The 18,632-nt window shown below is 34.5% G+C and overlaps 2 protein-coding genes across 3 annotated transcripts in view; one reads left to right on the top strand and one right to left on the bottom strand.

Annotated features, from left to right (window-relative positions):
• Positions 1-241: 241 nt before the first annotated feature.
• fam174b (family with sequence similarity 174 member B) lies at positions 242-3,203 on the bottom strand. The gene is made up of 3 exons (XM_056766193.1): positions 2,626-3,203; positions 2,176-2,307; positions 242-1,733 (listed from the first exon to the last, which is right to left on the bottom strand). The coding sequence occupies exons 1-3, from the start codon at positions 2,883-2,885 to the stop codon at positions 1,730-1,732; spliced, it is 396 nt and encodes a 131-aa protein (XP_056622171.1). The 5' UTR covers positions 2,886-3,203; the 3' UTR covers positions 242-1,729.
• A 2,132-nt stretch (positions 3,204-5,335) lies between these two features.
• Positions 5,336-18,632, top strand: part of chd2 (chromodomain helicase DNA binding protein 2) — a 28,501-nt gene continuing 15,204 nt past the window's right edge. Inside the window, exons 1-9 of one of the 2 annotated variants that reach the window (XM_056766144.1) lie at positions 5,336-5,581; positions 7,044-7,102; positions 7,252-7,298; positions 9,701-9,755; positions 11,813-13,344; positions 13,675-13,786; positions 17,677-17,911; positions 18,064-18,150; positions 18,326-18,387. In XM_056766144.1, the coding sequence (XP_056622122.1) occupies positions 13,725-13,786; positions 17,677-17,911; positions 18,064-18,150; positions 18,326-18,387 (446 nt within the window). In that variant the 5' untranslated portion in view covers positions 5,336-5,581; positions 7,044-7,102; positions 7,252-7,298; ... (1 more) ...; positions 11,813-13,344; positions 13,675-13,724. Of the gene's footprint in view, positions 5,582-7,043; positions 7,103-7,251; positions 7,299-9,700; positions 9,756-11,812; positions 13,787-17,676; positions 17,912-18,063; positions 18,151-18,325; positions 18,388-18,632 lie in introns of both variants that reach the window. The other variant, XM_056766145.1, reaches the window with a different exon arrangement.

Raw genomic sequence — 18,632 nt, 5'->3', positions numbered from 1 at the left:
CCGTTATAATACTGAGAAAAAAGTTACAGGGTCATATACAGACTTTTTGGTGGAAAGGTAGAGGAAAAACTGAGCCAAAGGGAAAAAGGCTAATAGTTTGTTCTTTGCTTAATAGCCAATGCAGGTTACTGGTTAACAGCGGTAGTGCGTATGTATATGTGCTGGATCTTAGATATACTCACTTATTTTCAAGGTCAACCCAGTTTATGCACAGCGCTGTTCAACAAATATTGTCACACAATTCTGCTAAATTTGTATTTATTAATGCATTTATTTTGTGCTAATCATAAATCTTGAAAAAGTACATAACATTTAAAGGTTTAAAGCACTTAAAGGTTTACAATTAGCTCATACAAAGATACATATGTCTTTAGAAAGAAAATTGTCCAGTGTATAGCAAACATGTCAAACACAAGAAGGTTTATGCAATATAAATTAATTAAAATTTTCTATTATTGCAACCGTCCAACAAACAACTTCTTTAGAGTGCTGCTTTACAGCCACTACAAAAATCATAAGCCTTTAAACTTGTCAAGCTTATTTTCAATACCTCCTTCAAATTGGAACAGTGTAAAATTACATTGTATCATTTTATACTTGCGAGAAATATATTCACCAACCGTGTTAAACATATTCAATTCTTAATCCAGTATAGGTTCTACTCAGTCAAGAATATCTACATAAACAAATGGGAATTCATTAAATATTCTTTTTGGCCCTAAGATCTAAGACATAACTCATTTATATAGGAGCAACTTGTATATGGTCATATATATAAACCTATACATCAATATTATGATGTCACTTTTAAGACGTTTTAAAAGTGCTGTTCCAAGCACAATACAATTCTAAATCTGGTGCATTTCACATGATAACAACATAATACATGTTTTAACCCTTCATGTCATGTGGTGCAGCAGTTTTCCACTGTTAAATAGTTCATCTTAAAAAACAGGGGTGTGCATATCCAACCTCAGAGAGCAGCAATATGGCAACAATAATCTTCCAACCCCACTTCTCTCAAACATACATTCAACTCTTACAGTGTTGCACAATTAGTGGTAGTAGATACATATTCTCAAAATATAGAGGTTTGTAATACATAACTCTTATTAAATCAAAATAAGATTTGTTTTCTAAAAATAAACAATTTCGGATGAATAATTTGCATACAATATATACACATAATAGAATAAAGACCATTTTTCAGTATTGGAACACACATTTAACATTGTCTATAATCAGATCCTATCCATGAGACAAACACCTCGATCATGTATGGGTCCTATGATCTAGTCTTTGTAAAACTTTCCAGTTGATTTAAGCACATCTAAATCTTGTCAAAAACACATAAAATCAACCTTGAATTTCAGCTTTGATAAAACATACATAATGTGTATAAGCTGCCTGACATTTTGAATAATCCTTTTTACAAAACAATGGAAATAAAGACTGTAATTTGAGCATTTAGGGAATGGATTATCGCAAAGGAACAAGGAAAAAAAATCAGATTTCATGTTGACATGTCTGATAGGACAGATTAATACACCAATAAATGTTGGATATAATTTGTCAGATGATTCCATTGGAGGTTATGTTGTGGGCTGCTGGGAAAATATAAAATCAAAGATGCAGGGAACACGATCCTTGTAGGCTACTTATGTGCTCATGCAGGGGTATCCTAAAAGGGATCTTCAGCGATGACTCTGGATGCACAATGTAGCCTAATTCACCTACAAGCAAGCAAAGGCAGTAATTTAATAGGATTAATTTAAAAAATAAAACCACACATGATCAAGTTTCAGGTATGCAAAAACGTCCATGTAAAACTGCTTTGCTTATCAAACAGTCTCACTGGCAATAAATCGCTGGCAAACAAGGAGCTAAGCCAAAGGAAGCAGATTCTCAGTCAAAGAACAATTGAAAGGACGGAAGGGGAGCAGTCAGCTATCGAGTCAGGAACCCCTCCAAATAACGCAACCCTTTCCATTGTGACCTATGAGGTCACTCACCAAGAACATTCTCAGGCCACTGATGAACTGATATTGGTCTTCTTATTCAATTGTAAATTAGAATGTGCCATAGCAGCACAAAATGAGAAATATTAACCATATTTATTAAAACGAAACTAATGTTCAGGTTATGTTATAGCGGATTATATCATGTGTCACTCACCTGTATTTGACGTCGAACAGTGTTGAGTCGTCATCGTCGTCATTTTCTTCATTTAAAGGTGCCATTTCCACGCGCTCGGCGGGGGTCGTGATTATGTCATATTTCCGAGTTTTTCTGACTTTCTTACCAGATCTGAATAAAACAACTGAGATTAGACAACAGATACGCAAAATGCTTAAATAATGTGTATGTTCAATAGAGATTAGAGTACTTTAGTCACCTTAGGTCAGGGACGGAATAACAATATAGTCTAAAGTTAACCTCTATTTATAAAGGCAATCCAGATTTGTCTCTATACTGTCCAATGGCAGTGTACTAGGCTTACATAAATCGATTAAACGTTGACAAGAATAAATGCATTTTTTTTTAGAAACCAAAAACATATTATTTGCACGAACTCAGAAACGAATAAAACATTAAACCATTGTGTCATATTCTAGGTTAGCCTACCTGTATATTTTTATGACGAGGCACGTGATAAGCAAGACTGTTATTACACAGATGGAAATCGAAATTGCTTTGATGGTAGGAAGATCCCTTAAAATGCTAGAAATGCGAGATCCAACATTTGCGTCTGTAGCATTATGTAATGAATATTCCTCTGGAGGCGATAATGTTGAATTCAGCTGCGTTGCTGAGGATGGACGCGGTTCTCCGCCGACCTGCTGCGCAATAGCAATAAGAGCCAATGTAAAACAATACGGCGACATAATGTTTTAAATTCAACACTTTCCCTAATGTCCTGTATAATCAAAAGTTAGTATGGCGAAGGTCTGCGCTCTATAACTCGAAATGTGAATTACAGCTGGAAGACGGATGATGTTGAAAAATCACAGACAGCATTTTCTCAGACAAAAATCCTACATTCAGCCATCAGAAATCTTCAGTATTTTGCTTGTATTTGGTTCTAATCTGTTTCAGCGCGGTGTCCGAGTTCTGTCCGATTCGTTGTATTCCACTAATACGCCGCTCAGCGCATCCAGGATGTTTTCCTGGGAATGCTTGTCGGCAGGAGGAAATGTGCGTTATTCACATCCGGGAGACCCTCGAGATGATAAACCAACGTGTGGTTACGGAAGATGCGCACGCTTGCGTAGGAAAAGCGTTTTGAGCACCTGTGGCAATGTTTCTTACGTCTGATGAATTATAAAACAATTCATAGTTTATGACATCTGCACAAAAGACCTCTTTAAACTCATTACGCTTTTAAATATACTTGCTACATATGCAAATGTTCATGTTTGACTTTGATCTTTATATTATATTGTACTGCTGAATGCATGACACTCACATTAAGTATTTTATAAACTTGTAAGCTTTGAATGATAAAAAAACAAGTGTTGGCAGGTATGTCTGTGTGCATTATATGAAAGGGTTTCATGCTTGTCAATACTATTATTTTAAGATGGCAATATGCACCAGCCGTTAAACGTTATAAGTATGAAGTCAAAGAGAAGAAATTACTTCATTGTTAGGTTGAAGTGGTGAGAAAGAATGTGTATTTTTTGTCATTATATAACTATGCCACATGATGGCGCAATTAACACAGATTCAGTCAGTTTGCCTTGCTATTACTAGTAGGTATGTAGTCCAATTTAAATATAAATAAGTTGAAATCAAATTCATTTTTTCAAAGTCTTGGTGTGAGGCTTATTTTGCTCTAATATTTAATTATTTAACTGTATGACTGACCTTTCCTCTAATATCTGTGCTATTTCCAAATAAGCATTATATTACTTTTAAAGAATTTTGGAGATATGTTTTATCATAAGTCTCAAACTCTAATATTATTTTTAGTTTTGTTTTGAACAAAACTGCTACTTTACATCCACAAACTAATATCACCAGAGGTCAATATCACCACAGATTGTAAAGAAAAGGCCACAAGAGGGCTCTTTGTTTTATCATTTCAGTTCAACCAAAATCTTGTCAGATGTATGTAGTACCACATCAGTAATGGGAGCCAGTGCTCCAATACTCCAGTACTCACAGAATAAACAACAGCATCTAAATGTGAACACCTTTGTCTTATGAATATACTGAAGTTCTTTAAAGTGGTTTTATTTGTATAGGCCTGTGTATACAAATAATTGAGAGTGTGGTTAATATTAGGGCCATTCCTATGAGAAAACAACACCTGGTCTGTTTCCTCGTGCCTACGTGGCAGGACTGAGAAGTGGGAGGGAGCCAAGGGTTGATCCAGTTACAGTTGCTAAGTAACCAACTGTGGTATGTAGACCAGCTTTTCCAGAAGATTAAAATGTGTCCTAGGACAGAACCCTTAGTACCTAAAATATGTTGGTTGTTGATCAACTAATGTTTTATTGTATAGTCCTATGTTGTTCATATTGTAGAAACATACATCCAGTGTTTTGTGCCACTGTAAAACTATATTATTGTTAATTGTATTGTATTATATTACTTTTTTTATTGTCATATATTATTAATGTATTGTAGGCTATTGATCGTTGTATTACAAAAGCAATGCTATAGGCTTAATTACACTAAATCAAGCCATCAGTAAGAAACAGGGTTGTGACTATACACCATAATGTTAGACATATTGTTACCCACTTTGTTATCAAATATACACTTTTATTGTTAATATGATTATTATAATTAAAGGGTTCATTTTCTTAAGGCTAATTAATCAGACAAGTTAAATCAGTCCCAATTCATAAATCCTCTACAGCATCATTGAACAGAGACCCTTTCTTGCCCAGACTCATCAAATTACTACAATAATACTCATTATGCTTTATGTAGTCTATCATTTAATAATCAAGCAGAAAAAAATAAGCATAACACATTGATAATTGTCTTATTTTAAAATGAAATAGAAATAAACATTTTAAAAATAATGCATAATAAACCATTTTAAAAAATGGTTGTTGATAAAACTTGTGGTTGTTAGCCAACTTTTTGTTTTGTTGATTCAATGTTAAATGGTTTAATGTGCAATAATATAATGTTTAACAGCAAGTACCATTATTACAGCAGTCAGAGGCATGTTTAAATATGTTTGTATTAAAACCAGATTTTTATAGGAATAGGAATGCTGTTAGTTGTTGTAATATAAATATTCGCTGTTAAATTAAAGTCCGTGCTGTAAAGTCATGGTTTACCGACACAGTAATGGACGCTGGGTTCTTCTACCCAGAATGCCGCAGTGAGAGGAAGTTGTCTGCGCTTACGCTGAAACACAGGGCTGTCCATTCGATCAGTATAACAGTACAGGCGGAGAGAACGACGTGCACAGACGGGAGAGGAGAGACAGCAGAGGTGAGTGAAGCTGGTGATGTGGCGCCATCTGAACGAGAAGATCATGCTAAAACCAAGAATATTAACGACGAGAATGGCCTCGATGGGTTCAGAAGAAAGAGCGGATCGCAGCTGGTGGATAAGGGTAAGATTTTGTTAAAGATAGTAACTTGTAAACGGATTAGAGGTTGTGGTACATACGCACCAATATGGTGGAAAAGGAGCGGGCTCGACGAGGTGGTGTAAAATGGCCATGATGGGGCCATTGCCAAGAACTGTTTAAAGACATTCCGTCGAATAAATCGACGGTTTCCAGGTTAAAACAATGTTAAATTTTAGGAAAACAATGCAGGGTTGTGTTACAGGAAAACTGCGAAGATTTCAGCTGACAACAACGAAGAGAAGCGAGGATTTAACTGTCTACGCATTTTAAATTTGCTTTGTCCTTGGGAGGGCAAATGTCCTTGTAACACTCGATAGCAGAAAATATACATTAAATAGAAATAATGTTGTAAATATGCCTTTTTGGGGCTACCATCTTCAGTCCTAACATTTAGACTATCTTCTTGATGATTTGAAATGCTATCTTTGTATATATAACCATTTTATTAAATATTTTAGTGCCTTATTGTGTCTTAATTACTGTTAAAGTGATTTTCTTTCTTTTGATGTACAATATTATACAAATTATAGCAAGAACATTGTGAATATCTCAACTTCCATTAGGATTTTGTGGATAATTTTGATGTTTTACTTTATTTTAAGATTCTATTGTTATTTGTGTAAAATGCAATGTTAAATCCTTATTCATTTAATGTAAATTTTCTGTTAGATGATGTAGTTGAATAAATGTATCCAGGTGTATTTATTGTTTTGAAAAACATTTATGCTTTATTTTTCGACGTTAAATAATAGGGTGTTGGCTATTAACCCCTTGTTATCCACAAAGGATTTTTCCAGAAAAATCAGAAACCTGTGTCTTTCCTTCTGTTTTTTCATTTTGATCACAGAATTATGTGAATTGCGTTTTCACCTCATTCCTACCGTTTTAAGTACCAAATTATCTAATATATACCAAAAATATATTAATAAATGTTACCAAAAATCATATTAATTGTAGACCTTTCCACAAAAGATTGTTATCAGAATGTTAGTTTATAGAATGTGCTTTTCTACAAGTATTGTAGTATTAGTTTGTCTTTCTTAAAAATATGATATCTTTGCCTTAAAATATGAAGAGGTGTCGGCCAAAAAATATGTATGTAGAATTTTAGACGACATCGCTGTCGAACCATTCAGCAAGAGTTTAAGAATATAACATGTAGTAATATATGAAATTAAAACAATTTTCAATGATGATTCTTTATCTTTGATTTCTGTTTTATGTACATTTGACGGTGAAAATGAAGTGCTCTTACTTTACCTATGTCGTGTATTTTAAAAGAAATGAAGAACGGTACTCTCCATTTACCTTGCTTGCTAAAGAAATTGTATTTTGTGCATAGAAACCGCATGAGTAAATATAAATAGTGTAACACCCAAGTGAGTTTGCATATTTAAATTGGGTTAATCAAAACTAATTCTCAAAAATGTTTTTGCATATACAGGCATCAGAGCAACTGGACAAACGATGATGGAGTTTCCTTCAGTGTCATGTATTGTAAATGTAAGTGTTAATGTATTTTTGTTTTTCTTTTCACAAGTGCGTTCTGTGCACTTTAATTATCTTGTTATCATTGGCCACCACTAGGTTGTGCCATAAATTATCGTAGAATAAATGTTCAATCTAACATTACATATTTTTTTTCTTTAAAGGTCATTCTGCCTAATGTCAAGGAATGACGAGGAAAAGAATTTCTGCTGTAAGTATTTAAACATAGCTTTTTAAAATGTTTAGCTTAGCTTTTCTATGATCTTTTACCTTTTTATTTACCTTTAAATTTAGCCTAGCTGTTGTTGTAAGACAACGTTACGATTTAAATGAAATCCAAACTGTGAATTCGTTGTGATAACCATATCTTTTGTAGCTCGTTGCAAACTCCAATTATGTAAACAATCTTAAATAGTACATTTCGAATTACGTACAATTATACAAACATTTGTTATATTTTAACTTGAGGAAAAATATATTTTCACTGTTTTGTTAAGACCAGACAACTTTTAATTTTTCGCACTCTACAGTATACCTTAAGGTCATAGTATGAAAAGATGCAACGACTACAAATTGTAATTGTTTCGTTTTTTCACACTTTCAATTGACATATTGACTCAAGTTATATTTTTATCGGAAGTGGGGTCTCACTTTGACCAAAAACAGACTATATCGTTTAAGTTTATCATTTAAAGTTTTAGATTAGCGCCTACTCTGCGATAAGTCTGAACAGCAGCATGTATTTGAAGCTCAATAGTTTTCACATTTGGGACGCTCAAATGCCCTTATACCGCTTTCAGATTAGTGTTGGACGATATTCTCTATAGTCAGATCGTTGCACGATAGTATCGAGGGGCAGGGCAAGTTACGCATTTATCAATGACAAGCTGGATTTGTGGACAAAAACAGAAGCTTACGTGTCTAGGAAATGCTCATATGTGACTGCAATTAGAAGTTCAGTGCAGCTGCAACATTTTTACTTCCCACCGCAATATAATTTATCCAAATGCATCATTGATGCCCGCGCTGTTATTACTTGATTGCCAAAAGGGAACAATTTGTGGTCAAGTCTTAAACATGCACATAGCAATTCCTGAAGGAAAAACCAGAGCCGCACGTATCTCAAGCTCTCTCATGTGCGCGGAAAACTCAAACCCCGCAAAGATTGTAACTTGTAATTCGCCCATTATGAACTCACTCTGGCGCGAGGAAAAACCAGAGACTCGCGCATCACAATCTATCTTGTGCGTGGAAAACTCAGACCCCGCACATTACAAACTCTCTGTGGCACAATGAAAAGCCAGAGCTGCGTGAATTAAAAGCTATCTCATGCGCAGAAAACTGAAAGCCTGCACATTTTAAATTGTCTGGCGCGAGGAAAAGCCAGCGCTTAGTGCATTGCATGAAGAAATGCGCATTTGTATTATTAATTTGCAACATATATTGGCAAACCCCCAACTACCTTCGAAGAATTCAGCTTTCGCCGATATGTCTGAGTATCGTCGATACACGATAGTATCGTCAATCAGAACAACCCGGTTTCATATCAGTTTGAAATTCAACTGACTAGTCGTCAGATGTGTACACTCTCCAGACAAGCAAGAGTGCAACAATATAGAACAGCCAATGAAATGACGTTAAAAGTCGTGTGGTGAAAAGTGGGAACCACATAAACTCCACTAAACCGCTGCTCAAACAATGTCTAGCTGAAATTTTTTGTTCTTCCTAATTTTTCTCTCATAAGTCTAAACCCTTTTTTTGTGAGCAAGTTTCTGTGAGATGCAATCAGCGGAAAGAATGATCTTACAATTTACATATGAATCTGCCATCATTTCTGTTTACCAACCCAACTGAATAAAATAGACTAGTATCCTCATTTATACCTGGTATTATAATGCATTTCAAAGTGATCCTTTTAAAAGTTGTCACCACTATAAATGGAAACGATGTACAAATGGACAGTGATACAAACGATATCTCAATGGATACCTCTTGATAACTATAGTTTGATTAAACTATTATTTAAATGTGCTTTATAAACATGCATTCATTTACTGACATAGTTAATACTGTTGAATCCGAGACCATGTCCTTAAAATCCAATTACAAGATGTCTTTTACTGTTTGGTTTTCTATCTTGCCTTATGATTAAATTACACAAGATACTCCATAAAGGGATAGTTCACCCCAAAATGAATATTCTTTCATAAATAACTCGCCCCGAGGTCATGCAAAACCTCTATGACTTTCTTCTGCAGACTAAAACAGAACTTATTTTTAACCACATGGCCCCCATTTACTTCTGTTGTATGGACACAAAACCACAGAGACATTTCTCAAAGAATCTTCTTTTGTGTTCCACAGAAGAAAGATTCACATTCAGGTTTTGAATTTCATAAGGGCTCAATAAAAAACATATATATTTTTTTGGGCTTGAACTATCCCATTTAAACAAAACTGTCCACTACTAAACACAACAGACAGGTTGTAATTTAGTTAGTGATGCTAACAGTACCAACTCATGATGTACTCTCAACTGACACTTAACAGAGTGGAAAGAGTATCTGTTTTGTTTTATACATCCGATCTCATTGAGTGTCTTTTTCCATGCAGGAGAAGTTCGCTCGAGGACTCTGCAGCAGAAGTCGAAGGAATAGAAGACTGCTCTGTAAGTCATCACAGTGGTATTTGTATTATAAAGGTGCTACCTCATATGTCTGTCATTTATAGCTTCATTTAGATCCTACAGCTCTACAAATATCTGCCTCTATTACTTGTTTATTGTGAGAAAAGTTCATAATTTGAAGCCGTGTACACAGCCAAAGAAATAACATTTTGTCCAATACAATTTTGGAATTGATGCAGTTCTTTTTGATTTTGCTGAAAATGAAAAACTTTCAGTGTCTGAAATGAAATTCAAACCTCAGAGGAATGGAATACTTATTAATACAGCTTCCTTTCTAAGCTGGGAAAGCCTCCATGTTCTGCTCTGGATTGACCATACATTTCCTTTCCTTGGGTACCTGATCATTCTTGGGTGCTGTCATCGTTGGATCTTGTTCTGTTGAAAACTTCCTAGATTCTACATCTTTCTAGATTCTATGCCACCATTGGCCTCTTCTTTAGTTTTCATTTGCTTCATTCGCCAAATGAATTCTTGATTCTCACTTGTGCGTTTGATGCATTTACTGGAGTACGCTGAAGTTTCTCTTTACCTGAGTGATGTCGGCGCAACCATTTTTTTATCAGAATGGAGAACCACTACTTTAGCCTCAAAGGAAACGGACAACCAAGGTTTTTGCCACTTAATTCAAAATAGTGAGCCTCATCCAGTGCATGAGCCCATATTCTCATCTTTGGAGCTGTCCAATTCGAGCAGCCTTCTAATTATTGTACAATAACATTTGGATGACAAATGAGGATAACGGATTCCAATTCCAGTTCATACTTATTTCTTGGTTAATTCGGTCAACTCTTATTACATACTGTTGAGTCAGTTTATTCACTTTTCCATGGAGTAAAAAAGGACATGTTCACTGAGAATGAAGTGACTTTCATTTTCAATTCAATACCATTTTTTTAAGAGACACTTTTCAAACATTTTGCTTTTAAGACATACCTTGGGGGTCCTATCTTGTTAGCATCCACTTTGAAGGTCTCATTTGTTGTTTCATGCCATATATGCACTAGAATGGCGCATTTTCCCTGTGTCCCAGCATTTTCTGCATCCCAATTTCTGTAGTGGTTTAACATAACTTGATGACCTCTTGGAGGCACTCAAGTCTTGGAGGCCAAAGGTTCTTGAATGACAACAAGATACTATGTACAATTCTCTTTTTAAAACATTCCTATCTTTTACATTTTCTTAGATTACACATTGTAATAATGCTGTTGTAACATGATGAGGACGGCCATATTTAAACATTTTCATTGTTTACTTGGCTTTCATCCATGCACTACATTTGACAATTGAAGTTGCTTGTCAGTCTATACATCTATACTTGACAAAGTTTTTAATAACTGTTTTTAGCTTTTTAAACAAATTCATCAAGCTTAGAGGAAAAATACCAGTCTACGAATTACCAATTTCTTCAGAAAACATTAGCATATGACAGACATATGTTGTAGCAATGTAGTATTTAAAATATTCATTGTTTATTGTTTTGGTAATGCACGTTGAGATTGTGTTGTGCTGCTGTTATGAAACTTTGAGCACCAATGTAAAAACTGGAAAGTGGCTTAAGTACTATGATTTATTTCGAAAGTTTTCAAAGAGTTGTTTCATATGTAACTTAGAAATTGTCCAATTTTATTGCCATATACATTTGTAGGTAAATGTAACAAAACATGTGTTAAAGCATCTATGACAATCTGCAGATAGCATGCTTTTATTATCAGATGTGCATATGTGGAAAACACATTTTGCTATCATTTTCTTTTATGGTGGAGCTATGCATGTCAGTTAACGTTGACATTGCCGATGACAGTTGAGCATATTGAGCTACCTCGTGAGGTTTGATATTATCTTAAACTTCCATGAGTTTTAATTACTAGTTGAACTGCCTGAAAGAGGACTGGACAATCGCTTTGATTTATTTTTATAACCAAAATTTTTGTTGCGGATTGTTTTGTCCCTAGCTATGCGCTAGTTTTTATAAAATGCTATCATCGTAACTTCGAATACGTTTGGGGTTTAAATTTTCCCTTCTCCTTTTTGATTTAAAGAACCTATTCTGGACAGTCAAGTGGAGACGACTGCTTATTGAGGAAGATGGCGGCTCAGATTTTGCTTTTGGATTTGGAAGGAAAGATTTGCTTGTGATTTATCATTTCTGATTTGCTGTGACATAAGAATTCGCAATCTTTGTATTTTTTCTTTTACATGTACCTCACTATCATATTTTATTGTTTTGTTGAAACTATGCCTGTATTTCAGTATGCTATTTTGTTTTTATGAGAAAAATAAAAGTTTCATGATTGAACATTTTCGACTTGCTCTTATTGGAAGAAAAAATCGTTACGTTTTTAAAGATATTTACATCTTTACTGTATACATCCAATCTCAACTTATTCCGGGTTTAATTTGTTTCCATTTTAATTGAACAAAACTTTCCTTGTTGCTTTGCTTCGCTACTTCATTTATCAACAATTAATTTCAATTTTTTCGGCAATCTATTGGACCGTGGCGAGTCGATGTTTAAATTGAACCGAGGTTTAGGGCTCTTCGTTGGCTTTAGCCAAACTGGCTTGTTTTTATCCCTACAATAACAAGGCTTTTGCTAATTATTTTGGCTTAATGGCACCAATCATTAATCCGACCACTGATTTCTTTAAATAAAATAGGCAGTTAATGACCACAAAACAACCTCAAAGTATTCGATTCATCTTCAAATATCCTGTTAACATGAAATACAATTACACATACAGAGCCATGCGTAAAGGGTTAAAACTAAATGGTCTAAAATGGTGTCCAGTGTAGTCCAACACTGCAAAATGGCTCCTCTAGCCTCATTTCCTGTCTGTGCAGGAAGTGAAGGCTCAGAAATGTTTCATAAAGAAAAAGCACAAAAAGATTTATCTTGATGCCCACTAGTCAGTTGTCCTAATGCTTGTAGTGTTGTTGTAACTTTAACATTTAAAATAAATGTAAAGCAGCTCGTTTATATTTTAAAATAAAAGGGGTGGGACTTGGGTGCATCACCTGAGTCCTGGGTAAATGGAGAGAACGTCAATCAAAGGCTAAGCTCTCAGAGCTGGGAAGGAGCTTTAGATGGCGGATGAACCTTGGGAAGGGGAGAGCGTTGAGCCTCGCAGGGCTCTCTATAGGACTTGTTTCTCAACTTTGGTGAACTTTGGATCCCTCTAGGGACTTAATTATTGCGCAAATTCGTTCTTTATTTTACGTTTCGGAATATGCAGGCGTTTATGCGTAGATTTTGTGACTTTTGCTTCGTCGAAAACCTTGTGCTGCGTGCGTAGAGTGGCCAGTCGTTGTTTTCCCTGCCTGTACTGGCAGCCATTGCGGTCCTCCATTTTTAGTGCGCTCTGCTGGGCTCCTCTCACACTCTCTCTCTCTATTCAAATAGCCATCCTTGGATTATAGCAGCTATTTTTATTTTCCAATATTATTCCGGTTTTCATTTTCACCTGAATTGTGGAATATTTTTATTTTTTGTTCTAATGGACTAAGTTACAAATCGCATTTTTTTGTCCGATGTGAATGTAGTGCTTCAATCCTCCTCCTGTCAATGGAATAGGTATGTTTACATTGTTTAATTTCTATTGTCGATTTCGTTGTGTTTCATCGTGTTGTTTTAATCGTCCTTTGTCTGATGACGCAGTAGGAATTTATGTATGTGGCTGTGTGAATCTGTTGGCTTGATATGCTATCGACACATGGTTTTTATGACATCGAATAGAATCGAGCAGGTGTCATTTCATTTCCGATGCTTTATAACTTAAAGTAAATACACGTTACAGTATTTTCTTAAGTCGTTCGTGTTTTTCCTCAACGTCGAGACTTTTTGCCGTCCTTTGAAAGCGGAATGACTCGCTTGATGGTTCATCCCACTTTAAACTTTTGACAGTTATTACCTGGACAAAAGAGCATCATTAACAAAAAGATCAAGACAAAATCATGATGAAGAATAAGAATAAAAAGCAGGAAGACGAAGGCTCGACCCAAAGCAATGCTTCCAGGTACGATCTTCACTATTTTTTTCTCTTTTTTAACATCTGTCTTGAATGTTTACCTTTACAAGCATGGTTGATCACCTGTGCAGAAGTTTAAACCACAATGTGTCTGAAATGATCTAGTTTCATATCATTGACCTTGGGATTTATGTATAGCCACACCCTGATTTTGCTTGCATTTCTAAAACCTAATGCAAGGCCCATGGGCCTTACTGATTGACTTTACACAGATTTATACTTAAGATGCCATGTGTTTTATTAAGGTTTAAGCATTGCTGGGAGTTATTATATTTTCAGTTTTAAAGTGACTGTGTGAAATGACCTTGTCTGATTACTATGTGCTGCATTGCACCATTCTATGTAAAGATAATGATATTATTATCAGTTTTACTCTTAACATTACAGGTGTTGTGATACAGTTTAGTATTTGATGGCTTTAAATTGATGCAGTCATTTACACACTTGTTCAACCTGACACCGAGTCAATTCGTTTTTTGGTTATTTTTATTAAATGTCATACTGAAATGTATCACTAGAAATGTTTTAAACTTTATTGCATTTTATTTAAAATAATTCTTACTATGCACACACATTCGTTTAATTTGATTTTTTTTTTAGATTTGACAAAGAAATGTGTGTTATTGTTTACTGTACAATTGTCTTTTTACTTGAATTTCTAACATTTATTACAGGAAATGTTAATCACTTTTGGGTGTCAATTGTTTTATAAAAAAAAAAACTACAGAAAGTGGTGTCCCATTTTTAAGTTTTCTGTTTTTGGGGTCAAACGGTGTGCATGTGAATAAATGACTCTGGCTTTAGGCTTTAAGATAACAAATATTTATTAAGAACTCCCCTGTGACATGGGTCATGCTACCTCACATTAATATTAATTATATTATAGCCCATATTAATATATTAAATGTTTAGGAGTCAATCATCTATTTCAAAACTAAAAACCCTATGCAAAAAATTCAGTAATTGAAGTAAATTATTATGGTCACTTAACTTACAATTATAGTTAATTCCAAATGTTTTAATTTTTTTGTTGTATTTATTACAGTCTTAAGTAATAATTTAGAATTATTTGTAATCTAGTACATGTATTATTTGTTAAGGCTAATTATTCTTCAGAGGTTTTCTAGTGGGAATTTGAGTAAAAACACTGGTGCAGTTTTAGTCCACATTTTATTATTTAGTACATTTTAAATGTTAAAAAAAAATGTTAGTTGAAAAAAGAATTTTATTTCAAAAGTTTTATACACCTTTATACAGTCAAAATGAAAGGTAGACTTTTAATGTAAAGGCTGAATTATTTTGAAGCATCATTGTGTATCTCATAGTGGTCAATGTGTCACTAAAGTGCACAAGAAATCTTTACCGTTGCTAAGTTCTGTAATGCTTGTTTTTTGATCTATTATTGTTATTTTTATCATGGTTGTATCTGTCAAGAAATCACATTTTACCCAAGTTCCTGCACATGTGTAAAACAACAGATTGTTAAATCATTTTAAACAATGTGGTTTATTATATGCTGTTTCTGTATTTTGAAGTAGAAATGTAACGGTAACAGTGTTTCTGTGTTTTTAGAACTGTCATGGTGCCATGGCTTCAAAAGAACATGCTGACATTCATAGGTCAAAAGAAAATTATGTCTTAATGGAAGGATTGTTGTAAAAGTAATATCTGTTCAGCTGTACAGTCAGCCATTTTCTAATCATTACAAAGGGCTGAAAAACATGTTATGCATGATATTTTATTTTTAGGTTGATGCCAGTACTTTCTTTGAAGTGTTTACATGGTTTAATGTCGCATAAAAAACACTGTTCTGTTTCATCACTGTATGAGACTGCTTTCATTAAATGGCTGAAAGTCCTCAAAGTCACAAAATGGCTCTTGCTTTGTGCTGCATAGCTTGTATTAGTTGCTGCATTATATAAAAGGTTCTTGGAACTACAGGAAGCGGATGCAGGAAGTAACTTGCGAGGTCATGTGATTTCATTCTGCTGTTTCATTGGGCCTTCCTGTGCCTAGCAATAACCAACCAATGAAAATTCAGTTGAGAGGTTGGATCTGCCCATATGTGATGTCATCAACCATATAAGGACAGTCTGGCCTGTGAGACTGCTTTGTCAGCAGGCCTTACTCTCCGCCTAGCAAATGACAGAAGGGGTTGTATCTAGCATTCTGTCAGACCTTATGTGCCAGATATCACGAACAGCTTTGCATTGTTTTCATAGCAATACCAGTCTATCGAAAAAAATTATATGAGCAAAGCATTTAAAACATGAATTCTACTAAAGCTGTATCTATAATGGTTAATATTTCACACCGTAGTTTCAAGGCTCATTTTTTAGCCATGTAAGGAAGAATTTTTTTTCTATTTTAAAGGTCGGATACATTTACAGTTGAGGATGGGGGTGCCTTGTTTCAGACAGAGGCCATTGCACCTAGTTTTAGACTCAAAGGGGAGCAGATGATATGGTCACATAAGATTAGCTGATCTCATTGTGTAGTCTAAATGTTTCTATGAGAGCAACATTATATTACTACTGGAACACTTATATTCAGTTTTTAGAAATGTTTTTTTAATTATTTAGAATTGCACACAAAGATAATCAAATGCACAGATTTTTTTTTTGGCCATTTAAAAGATAACAATCATATTCAGCTTTATTAAATGATTAAGAATTGAGCATTTGAAAGATAATCACCTTAAGTTTTTTAATGTAACTTTTTGAACTATTTAGAATTGTGTACTTGAAAGACAACAATGACATTCACAGTTTTTTTCAAATATTTTTTTTTTTTAATGAGAATATATCAGTTTCCATTTAGTAGATCCAATTGCAATGAAAGTTGAATAAATGGAATAATCCAAATATATTAAAGTGCCTGTTGAACATTGAGCAGTGAAATAAAAAAAACTGCTGTCAAATAAATAATTCTCAACGGGTTTGGTGTCAAAAGTTACTGTAGCATACTGCTGAAGTTTATATTAGGGGTGTAACATGCTGTAATGTATCATGATAATGGGTTGTTTTATTATGAAGATATGTTTAATATATGACGTCTGTTTAATCCTATTGGTTGAGCAGCCAACACGTGACCTGCTTCAACTTTAATATGTGTTTTTAATTTAGTTCTCTGATATGGTTTAGCTTAATTCCTTTCTCAGTTTTAATTTTTTTCTCTTTTTATTTTGTTTAATTTGAATTAATTCTCACATAGAAGTTGATAGTGCTGTTAACTAGATGTACATATGATATTGTTTTAAAAATAAATCATTCGCATTCAACAAATGTATTCTATGGATATACCGATTGAGATGCACCATCTCATTTTCAAGGGGATCCTTATACATATAAATTCCAGCAGAATAACAACAACAGACAACTAATACAAAAATTATAATAAAAATAACATATTATTGTGTATTGTGAACCCTGTTCTGTGTTTTATATTGAATTGTGAGATCAATGTGTTGTTGCACCCCTAATTTATACATCTGTAGAAATTCTGCTTCAGTTTTCTGATACAGCATGGTGTAAGACATTTAATTCAGATTGACTATGTAACCAATTTACTAAATAAAGTAAGTTGATGAAGTGCTTTAGGTTAGTTGTCCTGACCCAGATTTTTCATAAGACATAAGTAGTGACCCAACAATACTAAAATTGTATCAAGGTGAACAAAAAACGTCCACCATCAAACATACATACATTTAATTTTCTCTGTTTTACCTTTTTACACGGTCACCTGCTGATGTTATTAATAAGATGAATCATTGGGTCTTTCTAGAGGCTATGGAAATTAAAACTTTGTGCACCTTAGATGATTTAGAAACAGCTGAGATGTTTAACTTTTTCTGAACATCTACATATTTAATGTTGTAGCATCTCAGCGTCAGAGGAATCAAACCGCACTGGGTCAGAGTCTGGGAGTCAGTCGGAGAGTGAGCAAGGAAGTGATAGGCCTCGTTCCCGGCGTTCCGTGTCCAACTGTACCTCAGATTCGGAGAGCCACTCCGAGTCGGAGAGTGAATCCACTGGGTCCAAGTCTCGCCAGTCTTCAGCACAGGGCAAAGACAAACCAGTCAAAAAGAAAGACAACCTGGCAGATGTGAAGAAGGTAATGGACTAAAGATAGGCCAGCGTGCTGGAAAAAAATCAATACAAATTTGGGAAATCTTCAAACAATCCCCATTGAGATCCCAATTCTACAATTTAGCATTTAAGTAATAATACATTCATTTAAAATAACTGCATCCTTACTGGTCATAGATGTGGGAAGAACATCCAGATATGTATGGTGTTAGAAGATCCAGTCGCAGCAGACAAGAGCCTGCCCGCCTCAACATTGGAGCTGAGGTAGGGTGGCTGCACAGACGTTTCATTGTCAACACTGACCCCTAGTGTGGTAGTAGCTGAACTGTTGAAACATTTGGTAGATTTTTTGTTGCATTTTAATAATTAATTATTTGGATGCTTACTAAGATTAAAGCAAGATGCCATGAATTAAAAATGGATTCTCATGGATTTTTAGGGCAGCAGTGGTTCAGAAAGTGAAAGTCCCAAAAGGAAAGGCTCACGACAGAAAAAGAAAGAGTAAGTGTACTAAAATTAATCTTCAGCTCGTTTTCTATGATTTTATTAGAAGCGTGTTTTTTTTCGTTCCCATAAATGTTGACTGTATGTAATTTTGTTTTGCTTGCTACATAAACTCACCCTCATGTTTTCATGTAAAATGTATTTTGGAATTTTTTTCACACATACTACATGCTTATATTCATAAATAGTGAACCCAAGAATATTTGAAAACTTGAGCCAATTGCTTTGCTAAAAAAAATAAC

Source organism: Triplophysa dalaica, chromosome 14, assembly GCF_015846415.1.
Source record: "Triplophysa dalaica isolate WHDGS20190420 chromosome 14, ASM1584641v1, whole genome shotgun sequence".
Classification (NCBI taxonomy): Eukaryota; Metazoa; Chordata; class Actinopteri; order Cypriniformes; family Nemacheilidae; genus Triplophysa; species Triplophysa dalaica.
Note: the sequence above shows the minus strand (reverse complement) of the source record. Positions and strands in the feature narration are given on the sequence as shown.

Excerpts from the sequence above, each read along its gene's own strand:
- fam174b (XM_056766193.1), bottom strand. The coding sequence starts at position 2,885 with ATGTCGCCGTATTGTTTTACATTGGCTCTTATTGCTATTGCGCAGCAG. Across the intron at positions 2,308-2,625 it reads CTCGTCATAAAAATATACAG|ATCTGGTAAGAAAGTCAGAA; the intron begins GTAGGCTAACCT and ends TGTTTTATTCAG.